At 40.4% G+C, this 12,353-nt stretch overlaps 1 protein-coding gene across 1 annotated transcript in view; it reads right to left on the reverse strand.

The window, feature by feature from the left end:
- Positions 1-12,353, reverse strand: part of CATSPERB (cation channel sperm associated auxiliary subunit beta) — a 132,647-nt gene that overhangs the window by 26,962 nt on the left and 93,332 nt on the right. The window contains exon 18 of the mRNA XM_046647891.1: positions 692-882. Within this exon, the coding sequence (XP_046503847.1) occupies positions 692-882 (191 nt within the window). The remainder of the gene's footprint in view (positions 1-691; positions 883-12,353) is intronic.

Below are 12,353 nucleotides of genomic sequence, written 5' to 3' on the forward strand. Positions count from 1 at the left end.
ATGTCTTTCCTGAACTCCAGACTTGTCTTTCTAAATATCCACCTTATTTTCCCACTTGGATGAGTGACAGCATCTTACAGTTGCTATGATCTCTCACCTGATTATTGCAACAGCATCCTAACTCATTTCTCTGCTTTCCTTCTTGCCCTCTCTCCACCATGTGCCCAGTCTATTCTCAATGCAGCAGCCAAAGTGATCTTGTTAAAACCCAAGTACAGTCATGTCACTTTCTGCTCAAAACCCTCCAATGGCCTCCCACTTACTCAGAGGAGAACCCAAATCCTTACAATAAACTATACTAACTTTTGCTATGTATCTATCATATAATCCTTTGAAAACAAAATTTCCTCCATAACAGTGATTCAAAATTCTATTATTATGTGGGGCAAAATCTACATGGACTTCCTATTTTTTTTCACTTCTCCTGAATACTATTTACGACAAAATAACATCATAGGAATAAATGAAAGCACTACTATTAATGAAATATCAATGAAGTTACAGCTAGGTTTTATTATATTAGAAATAAAAAATTCCTCCAGGAACTGAAGTGTATGTAGACTTCTGTAGGTTGGCAAGCAGACTAAATTGTAAAATCGACTGTTCTGCAAATGAGCATGAACAGTCCTCCCAAAAGATAATTTTTCATTTTTTTCTGGCCATCAGTGATGTATTATATTACTACACTTACTTTGTAATTGAAGAGTAAGTTTATAGGAGAAATGTCCACTTTGATTAATGGAAAGGGAACTAGACAAACAAGAGCTCTCACTGGCTTCTTCTATTCCGAAAGGGTCTATGACTTCTGCAATAACTGAGGACAAAAATCCTTCAGGCCTGTTATGTTGCAATATCTCTCTTATGTAAGCTGTTCCAGTTTTCCTAAACAAAGCAAAAAACATTAAGGAATTTGGAAAAAACTGTGGCTTAAATGAGCAAGTTTATGAATATATAATTTATAAACAAAATATACTACAAACGGCTAACAAATGAACATTTCATTAATATTTCTTCAGCCTCCATAGTACGTAATCAGTGAAATGCCAACTGCAGCAATGGGGTACAATTTTTCACCTATCAAATTAGCAAAGATTTGTAAATGATAGGGTTCAGGGGTGGCAAGAGTCGAGTGGAGAGAGGCATTCGTCCACTGCTGATAGGATGTAAGTCAGTACAATCTTCCCAGAAAGAAGTTTGACATTATGCATTAAGAGCTCTAGCATTATTTTTTCCCCTCTGATCCCATAAGTCTACTGATAGGGCTCTATCCTAAGGAAATAACTTGAAACACAGGGGGGAAAAAAGGCTTTCCAAACAAAGATGTGCATCATAGCAGTATGATAAAAGTCAGAAATCAGAAATGCTGGAGCTGGCCCCATGGTGTGGTGGTTAAGTTTGCAGGCTCCACTCTGGTGGCTGGGATTCGCAGGTTCAGATCCTGGGGATGGACCTACACCACTCATCAGCCATGCTGTGGTGGCAACCTACATACAAAATAGAGGAAGATTGGCACAGATGTTAGCTCAGAGCTAATCTTCCTCAAGAAAAAAAACAAGAGGATTAGTGGTGGATGTTAGCTCAGGGCAAGTCTTCTTCAGTAAAAAAAAAAAAAAAAGAAAGAAATGCTGACAATAGGAAAATTAGGTAAATGACAATACATGATCTACTTAGGCCAAATGCAACTATGAGAATTATATTTACAGAGAGTTTTTAGTTGCATAAGGAAAGTGGTCATACTATAATGTCTAAATGAAAGAAGCAAGGTGAAAAATGTTAAAATGCATATTAAAAAGGACTAATTGGTAATTCATCGAAGGGTTAACGGCCATGACTTCAATGTTCTTCTTTATATTTATCTGTCTTTTAAGAAGTTTCTACAATGAGCATGTACTTTATAATCAAGAAAAAAATCCATTTTTAAAATGTTAAACTCGGAGATTCATACGCAAAAAAATAAATTTAGACACAGACCTTACACCCTTCACAAAAATTAACTCAAAATGGATCACAGACTTTAAGATAAGATGGAAAACTATAAAACTCCTAAAAGACAAAATAGGAGCACATCTAGATGATCAAAAACACAATCCATGAAAGAAAAAATTGATAAGCCATACTTTATTAAAATTCAAAAATCTCTGCTCTCTGAAAGACTCTGTTAAGAAAATTAGAAGACAAGCCACAGACTGGGAGAAAATATTTGCAAAAGACACCTCTGATAAAGGACTGCTACCCAAAAGAAACTGCACGGGAGGAAATAAACCTCTTTTTTCTCTACCCTCCTAGATTCTGCACTTGGGGCCCTGGAAATTAAACTGACAAAAGGCAGATTAGAAGAGAAAAACAAATAGTTTATTAACCTGTGCATCAAGTTTACACACAGGAGAAACCTCAGTGATGAGTAACTCAAAGGGGTGGTTAGAACCTGGGGCTTATATAGCATCCGAACAAAGAACAGAAAATTGGTAGAGACGTGACAAGACAAAGGAAAAGGGGCTTAAGCTTTTAGGCATGGCAAACTGCGGAAAAGTAAATATGTGAGGGAAATTAGCAGGAGACAAGGGTTGTTTCAGTAAGGTTTGTTATGTAGGCTCCTCTGTCTCTGGGCTGATAAGAGTCTCTGGTGTTTAAGAACACCCTGCCTTTCCTGGTAGAGTGGGGCAAGGCAGAGATTTTTTTCTTGTGTCTCTTTCCGCTCTATTGCCTTCAGCTGAAAATAATCCTTAGGCCAAAGGGGCATATTTTGGGGTAGCTATTCTGATCCCCTACAACTCAAAGAATTCTTAAAACTCAATAAGAAGAAAACAAACGACTCAGTTAAAAAAAAGGTGAAAGATCTGAACAGATACCTCACCAGAGAAGATATACAGATGACAAACAAACACATGAAGAGATGCTCCACGTCATACACCGTCAGGAAAGGCAAATTAAAACATCAATGAGATATCATCATACATCTACTAGAATGGCAAAAGGCCAAAGCACAGACAACACCAAACGCTGCTGAGGATGTGGAGCGACAGGAACGCTCATTCACCGCTGGTGGGAATGCAAAATGGTACAGCCACTTTGGAAGACCGTTCTGCAGTTTCTTAAAAAACTAAACATATTCTTACCATACAATCTAGCAATCACATTTCTTGGTATTTACCCAAGTGAATTAAAAACTTAAGTCTACACAAAAAATCTAAACAAAGACATTTATAGAAGTTTATTCATAATTGCCAAAAACTTGGAAGCGACCAAGAAGTCCTTCAGTAGGTGAATGGATAAACTGTGGTACATCTAGACAATAGAATATTATGATAAATGAGCTGTCAAGCCATGAAAAGACAAGGAGGAACCTTAAATGCATTTAACTAAGAGAAAAAAGCCAATCAGAAAAGGCTATATACCATATGATTCCATCTATATGACATTCTGGAAAAGACAAAACTATGGAGACAGTAAAGACATTAGGGGCTGGTAGGGGGTTGAATAGGAGGAGCACAGAGGATTTTCAAGGCAGTGAAACTATTCCATATGATATTACAAGGTGGATACATGCCATTACACATTTTTCGAAACCCACAGAATGTACACACTAAGAGTGAACCGTAATGTAAACTACGAACTTTGAGTGATAATGTGTCAATGTAGGTTCATTGATTGTAACGAGACTGGCCCTGGGCTAACATCTGGGCCCATCTCCCTCTACTTTCTATGGATAATTTTTGATTGCTCTCCTGTTCCTATCTCCAAGTCAATCCACCATCAAAGCCTGTCTTCCCTCAAGTGCACCTGCTTCAGCCACCTCCATCTCTCACCTGTATTACTTCCAGAGCTTTCCAGGGGGCCTAGAAACTTCTACTCTTACCCTGTCTTAGAGTTTTCACAGCAGTCAGAGTGATTTTTCAAAAATATAAATTATTTTATTCCCCTACATAAAACTCTCCAGTGGCTTCCCCTGATATCAAGAATAAAATGTAAACTCATGAAGCCTGACGCGTCCCTTATATGATCTGGCGCCTGCCTACCTCCTCACTGACCTGGCCGCCCGAGACCTCACTTTGCACCATCCATACCAGCCTCCTTCCTGTTTATTAAATGTGCCTGGATTTGTTCTCGCCTCGCTGCACTTGCAATTTCTCCTGCCTGGGAAGCTCTTCCCTTGGCTCTTGGCTCCTCGTTCTCAGCTCTTTATCCTTCTCATTCCCTCTGTCACCATATTTACTTTCTTCACAGCATGTATTAGATCTAAAATTATTTTGTTTTTTGCTTATCTGTTTATCATCTGTCTCTGTTCATTAGAATGTCACCTTCATGTGGGCAAGGACATTGTCTGTCTTGCCGCTATATTCCCAGTCACAGCATCAGACTCAACAGGTAATAGGCACTCAATAAATATTCATTGAATTAATGAATAGCTTTACGAAAAGCTCTGTGTAAATGTTGATGATGCTTTTCTTCTGAGCAATTTAGTAGGAATATTGACATTAAGTTGTCACTTTTAGGATTTTGTGAAGATTCTTAGGAACAACTGACCTTGCTATGGAATGAGAGACGTTCCTTCTCAATACTTGACCATTTGTGGAATGAGTATACTTCCGCTATTATCAAGCAGATACATTTTTTGTTTTTTACCTGAAGGTATAGAATCAATTCCTACTGTGGAAAAGATTTTGATTCAGACCCAACATCTCATCATAGGGGGTGCCTTATCCTGTTGTTGGGATTATACGAAGCTTTAGCCCCCATGGTCCAGATTCCTTGCTAAAGTTCTGAATCCCTCCTTTTCCATCACCTAAGCTTAGTGCCTGACTCTTATTCCTCAAACTCTCTTTTGAATTCAAAGCCTACCATTTGCCATCTCCACATTGCCTGATCCCTCACCCACAGTCTGTTTTCCTCAGGTGCCTGTCTTTCTAAGCACAATATGAGAACCTCAGATCCCATGATGGTGATAAGGCAAGAGGTAGCTGGGTGCAGGACACAGAAGACAAGCACAGATGTACTTTATCAGGCAAAGAGCCAGGCAATGGAGCAAAGGAGTGGAAAGTGCTCTGGCCCCTCCTCCTGTCGAGTATATCTCCCAAATCTCTCTCAAGGCCATCCATTCCTCTCCATTTTTACTATCAACACTTTAGACCAAAACACCAGTTTTAGCCTAGACTACTGCCAAAGCCTTCTAACTGATCTGAATGCAACCACAATTGTTACCCTCCAATTCACTCTCCACATCACAGCCAGAGCTGCATTTGAAAAGAAAGCTAAATCACTTAAGATAAATGAGAGTTCATGAGTTCAAAGAAGGCAGTAGTAACGGTGTGCTGCGCATTTCGGCTCTCACCTCCATGCCACCCCACATGGAGAAGAAGAAAGTGCCTCTCCTCACGATAATCCAGGAAGGGCTTTGAGGGGACTGTTTCATAAGTTGCCCTACGTCTTCTGAGGTTTGAAGGACATAGGAAACAAAACTGGACTCATCCTGAGAAATATAAAGAGTGGAGACAGACCAGAAACCTAGGGTTTGAGGCTACATATGCAATGGGAAAGGGATAAAAATATCAATTAATTTTAGACTTTAAGTTAACACGTGAAAATCTCTGATACAATGATAATAATAATAATAAAAAGAGCATAAAAGTCCCAATCTAGCAAAAGAAAAAAAATTGAAGTGAGGAGAAAAAAGAACCTCAAAGTGAGTCAAGCAAAGAGAGTTAGCAAAAAAGAAATAAAGAAAAAGCAGGACAAATAGAAAGTACAAAAGAAGATGGTAGGAATATATTCAAATATATGAGTAAAAAATAATAAGTATAATTGGCTCAAGCTCTCCAATTAAAAGACAGAAATTGTTAGATTGGCTAAAAAACCCCACAAAATCCATATTCGTCTTTTATGAGAGACACATCAGGCAGGTGGAAGTAAAAGGATTGAATTTACCAGGTAAATATTACACAAAGAAGGGTAGTGGGACCACGTGAATACTGACCAAACCGCCCCCACCCCAAAAACCACTGTAACTCCACAACAAAAACCAAACAATCTGATTGAAAAAGAGCAAAGGTCTTGAATAGACATTTCTCCAGGGAATATATACAAATGGCCAATAGCACATGAAAAGGCGCTCAACATCACTGACGGAAATCAAAACTACAATGAGGCCACCTCACATCCATTAAGATGGATATTATCAAAAAAATAAACATAAAGTAACAAGTGGTGGCCAGGCTATGGAGGAACTGGAACGCTTGTGCATTGTTGGTGGGGATGTAAAAGGTGCCGCTGCTGTGGAAAACGGTATGGAGACTCCTCCAAATATTAGACAGAGAATTACCATATGATCCAATAGTTCCACTTCTGGGTATATGCCCCAAAGAACTGAAAGCAGGATCTCAAAGGGATATTTGTACACCCGTGTTCACAGCAGACAAATGGTAGAAGCAACCCAGGTGTGCCTCATAGATGAATGGATAAGCAAAATGTGGTATAGGCATACAGTGGAATATTATTAGTCTTAAAAATGAAGGAAATCCTGTCACATGCTAAAACTTGGATAAAACTTAAGGACATTATGCTAAGTGAAATAAGCCAGCCACAAACGGACAAATGTTGTATGATTCTACTTACGTAAGGTAACCAGAGTAGTTAAAATCGTAGAGACAGAAAGTAGAATGGTGGTTGTCAGGGGCTGAGGGGAGGCGGAATGGGGAGTTACCATTCCATGGGTACAGAGTTTCAACTGGGGAAGACTAGAAGTCCTAGCGATGGATGGTGGTGATGGTTGCATAACGATGTGAATATACTTGATGCCACAGAACTGTATATTAAGAATGGTTAAGATGGTAAATTTTATGTTATGCATATTTTACTACAACAAAAGAAAAGCACTGAATGCGAAAAAAAGCATTATAAAGATAAAAAAGGTCACCAAATACCAATACAATATTCACCTCATCAGGAAGATGTAACAGTTCTAAACTTATATGTACCTAATAACAGCCTCAAAATATATAAGGCAAAACTGACAGAACAACAATGAGAAATTGACAAATCCAATATCATATCAGGAAATTTTAACATGACTCTCTCAATAATTGATAGGTCAAGCACAAAAAAAAATCAGTAAGAATACAGAAAATCAGAACATCATAATTAAAAAGATTAATCTAACAAATAAATATGTACACTGCACTCAACAACAGGAAATTGTATTCTCCACAAGCACATATAGAATATTTACAAGAATTGAGCATAATAAATGGCCTAGTCCTAGGCCATTTAGAAAGTTTCAACCAATTTCAAAAATCAAACTTTCAAGAAATAGAAAACTCCAACTTAAACTGTTCCAGAAAATAAAATAAATCATTTATGAGGCTGGTAGAATCTTGTTAGCAAAATTATGCATTATTTATAGATAATATACAATGACCAGGATAGGTGTATTCCAAGAATTGGAGGTTGGCTCAACATTAAATCCATAATACAATTCACACTAAATAAACGGTTAAAGGAAAAAATTCTATAGATAAGTACATTAGATATAGAAGAAATATTTAATTGAAAATCAAAAATAAAACACCTCAAACTGAAAAAAAGATATTTCCGATAAATGAAAAAAGATTTTAAAAAACTATAGAAAGGATAATACGTGATGGTGAAATATTTAAACCATTCTTTTAAAAGTCGGGAACTAGGGGCCGGCCTGGTGGCACAGCAGTTAAGTGCGCACGTTCCGTTTTGGTGGCCCACGGTTCGCTGGTTCAAATCCCAGGTGCGGACCTACACACTACTTGTCAAGCCATGCTGTGGCAGGCATCCCACATATAAAGTAGAGGAAGATGGGCACAGATGTGAGCTCAGGGCCAGTCTTCCTCAACAAAAAGAGGAGGATTGGCAGCAGATGTTAGTTCGGGGCTAACCTCAACAAAAAAAGAAACAACAAAGTCAGAACAACAGGAATAGTCTGTGGTCTGAATAGTCTGCATGTGTGTGTCCTCCTCAAATTCAAGCGTTATAACCTAATGCCCAAGGTGATGGCATTAGGTGGAGCTTCCAGTAGGCGATTTCTGTCATGAGGGTGGAGCTCTCATGAATGGGATTAGTGCCCTTATGAAAGAGGCTCCAGAGAGATCCTTGTCCCCTTCCACATGTGAGGACCCAAGCAGCAGCTGGCAATCTGCAGCCCAGAAGAGAGCCTTCACCAGAACATGACCCTGCTGGCACCTGATCTTGGATTTCCATCTCCAGAACTGTGAGAAATGTATTTCTATAGTTTATAAGCCGCTCAGTCTGTAGTAATTTGTTATAGCAGCTCAAACAGACTAAGACACCCATTATCTTCATTTCTCTTAAACGAGGGCCTAGACGCTGTAGCATGAAAAAGGTGTAAAATGCTAAGAAATGTTAAGAATGAAACAAAACAAATTATTTGCGGGTAATGTGATTATTGACTTAGAAAAATACCTCAGGCCAGCCCCCTGGCGTTGTAGTTAAGCTCAGTGTGCTCCACTTTGGCGGCCTGGGTTCATGGGTTTGGATCCCTAGTGCAGATATACACCACTTGTCAGCCATGCTGTGATGGTGACCCACATATTAAGTGGAGGTAGATTGGCACAGATGTTAGCTCAGGGTGAATTTTCCTCAAGCAAAAAAGGAGGGAGATTGGCAACAGATGTTAGCTCAGAGATAATCTTCCTCAGCAAAAAAAGAAAGAAAGAAAAAAAGAAAAATACCTCTACTTGAAAAACCCAAAAGAATATATAGAAAAAGCACTGGAATTTACAAAAAGAATCTAGCAAATTTGAAAATTTAAGATTGCTGTGCAAAGTCAATTACAAGACTTCCAATTTTGCTTTCAAAGTAGAAAGATGCAACAAAAAACAAAACAGATAACACAAAGGTCATCACTTTCCTTAACCTCATCAGAGAACTAAGGTTACAAGATAACCAACTAACCTGAAATCCAGGGGAACAAGCCGTTGCAAGGAAAGTGTGAACACTAGAACAGTCTCACTTATGGAAGAGCATAGGAGGGAGAAACACAGTGCTGGCACCAACACAAGCAAGTAAGAATTACCTAAATTGTAAAAAACTGCCAAGGCCAAGAATGTGAGTCTGGAATGTTGAGGCATGTTTCAAAGGGGCATCTGCACTCGCTTGCAAGTTTCTTCCCACAGGCTTCTCCAGAGGCTCATGAGAAAGATTGGGGCAGGTCAGCAGGCCAGAGAGAGCCCCTGCTGGTGGTGCAGGCAGCACGGAGGATGGGAGGATGGGAGGAAACAGGCATGAGGCACCATCCACTTCCCTGAACCTTCTTTCATAGGAAGCAAAAGCCACAAGCTCCAGGAGGTTGGCCATTAAACGTCTTTGTACACAGGCCTCAAAAGAGGTGATCAGTGACTGGGGAGGAGTATTTGGGGTTGGGGCGGCTGGCACTGAAGCTGGGCCCCCTCCCTCCTTCACCTCTCTCTCTTATGAAACAAGAGCTTTAAGCTCCTGGGAGAAAGAAAGCAGTGCCACTCATCCATGGGGCACAGGCAAAGACACATTACAGACAAGAGAAGGATAAAATGACAACTCTCGACCCCTTAAGGAGGGTCAGGAAGTTGTCTCGGCCTAAAATTCTAAGAGAACAAAGTAGAGTTATCTTACTGCTAGGAGAAGAGGAAGAAATTTCCACCCAAGATCTAACTGCAGATATAAGGCAGAATTTGGCTGCAAGAGGTAATTTCTATTAACAGGTTGTTGTGGGTTTTTTTTCTTAATAGAACTTGATAAGCTGAACCTACCATTTAGATGCAAAAACAAAGACCAAGAAAAACCAGGAGGGGGTGCTATTCACATGAGTTTTATAGCTAGAGAAATTTAGTCAGCGTGATAAGGGCAAGACAAATACTACAATGAAATAGCAGAGAGACCAGAAACAGACCATTGCATATACGGAACCAAGACGTATGATGAGACACTGAAGATCAGTGGGGAAAGGAGGGACTGGTACGGGCTATCGGTTATCTATACATATAAAAAAAAGAAGGGCCTGCCCCGTGGTAGAGTGGTTAAGTTCATGCGCTCCGCTTTGGTGGCCTGGGGTTTGCTGGTTTGGATCCCAGCCTTGCACCTACACACTGCTCATCAAGCCATGCTGTGGTGGCGTCCCACATAGAAGAACTACAATGACCTACAACTAGGATCTACAACTATGTACTGGGGCTTTGGGGAGAGAAAAAAAAAAAGAGGAAGATTGGCAACAGATGTTAGCTCAGGGCCAATCTTCCTCACCAAAAAGCTTAGGAAAAAAAAAGATAGAAAAAAATCAGATTCCCACTTCATACTACACACAACCTCAATTCTAGATAGATTAAAAACTTAAAAATGAAAAGCAAAAGCTTAAAACTACTACAAGACAACACAGAAGAATAAATAAATTGTGGCATATTCATGTGAGCGAACTACAGATAGAGACATCAATACGGAGTAATTTTAAACGCATATGGTGTAATTTAAAAGGCATCATGTTGTACGAAAAAGGCAAGTCACAGAAGAAAGTATACATGGCTAAATAATACATTTGGCAAAACTCAAGAATATGTTTTGATACATATGCACATGTTAAAGCTATAAAGAAAAAAATTTTAAATGTTAACACGAAATTCAAGGCAATGCTCATCTTTAGGGGACTGGCATAGTGTTAGGGGTCGGCGAGAGGCAGGAAAGAAAAGGAAAGGAAAGACACTCAGAAGGACTGCCAGAGGGTGAAGGGTTGCAACAGAGCGACACGATTCCAGAGACCAGAGGTGATGGGCCTCGTTGTCACCAGCTGGAGGAGTGGCCTGGCCCCCTGTGAAGGACCCCATCAGAGGTCTCCATCAGGAGGACTTCTCGTCCCTTTATCTCACCTCCCTTCTTTCATCCAAACTCCGGAAGAGCTGGGAACTATAGCTATGTAGGAAGGAGGAAATGAACCAGAAAATCATAAGGATGAGAAATACTCCACCTCCCCACCCTCCAGGCTCCCCGGTCTTGATCAGGCCCAAATGGGCTGGGAAATAAATTTAAATTGGGGAAGAGTTTGAAGTTTTTTTAAAACACTGGACAGGAATGGAGTCATGTGATCATTAGACTGACTTCAACTTTTTTAAACCAAGGAAAGGTTTAGTCACTCTCTAAGAGAAAAGCTACGGGACTCGCTGATAATCCTCTGGGGGTAGAGAGGAATAAGTCCACAGAAGGGATTTGAAGAGACAGTAGGAGGAAAAACAAAGTTAGCTCTCCAGCTTGTTCAGTAAAATTACACACAAATCAATCCAGTTATTGATCTAATTAAAAGTCTTCAATGCTTCCTCCTTTCTTGGAATAACGTCCAAATTTCTTACTGGTACTGAAATGGCCCTCCCTGACCTGTCTCCACTCGCTCAAAGACTTTTCTCCTTTGTTCACGACACTGAAGTCACTCTGGTTTTCTCAAACACACATCCTGCTCCTTTCGGCCTGGGGGCCTTTCCCACACTGTTCCCCAGGTCTGGAACCTTCCCCCCCATAACCCCCTCCCTTCATCCTCATTCTTCCAATCACATCTTAAACATCCCTTCCTCTGAGAAACCTTCCAAGATCCTCCAAACGAAGGCTCAACCCCCAGGAAAATACTCTGTCAATGCTATACACTCCTCTGGGGTAGACTTACGTCAACTGTAATGACATAACCGTGTGCAAGGTCATGGAGTGCATGGGCTTGACTGTCTTCTTCACCGCCCCACCAGCACCTACCATAGTGCCCTGTGTGTAGTAGGTGTTAAATAACTATTGTGGAAGAGACAACTGAAGGGCTCACCCTGCTTCACCCCCTGACGACCTAGATATCTGCCTTTGACCTACCGCTGACTTTGGACTTTGTGATATTATGTCTGATCCCAGTCTTCCTCTCCACCTCCCAGTGAGCGCCCCATGGTGCGTGGAGTTGTTGGCTATGGGACAAGATATGTATCGACAGCCCAAAACATACGATATACAGATTTCAACCTGGTGGAATAGGGCCCACCACATTTGCAGTAGGGTGAGCTTCTGGTAATCTGAAATGGTGCCCTTTCTGGCTGTTAGATTCGGGGGGCAGGGTGTAGACTTCATATTGTCCTTCAAAGAGATGTTTTAGGCCCTGAAGATCATAAAGCTTTAAGGGTCATTGGCTTTTGCCGATATCTTAGAAGTAAGCATTCCTGGGAATTCTGCATACCCTGCCATGCAGAATATCATGCAAGATGGCCTCCACGGTGTTAGAGGTGTTTGTCTTTGGGATAAACAAGAATTGCCATGTGCATGAACTCTGTGGATAGACAGTACCCAGTGTAGCCCAGAACGTCTTTGATACTCAAGATGAC

Source organism: Equus quagga, chromosome 20 (genome assembly GCF_021613505.1).
Source record: "Equus quagga isolate Etosha38 chromosome 20, UCLA_HA_Equagga_1.0, whole genome shotgun sequence".
Classification (NCBI taxonomy): Eukaryota; Metazoa; Chordata; class Mammalia; order Perissodactyla; family Equidae; genus Equus; species Equus quagga.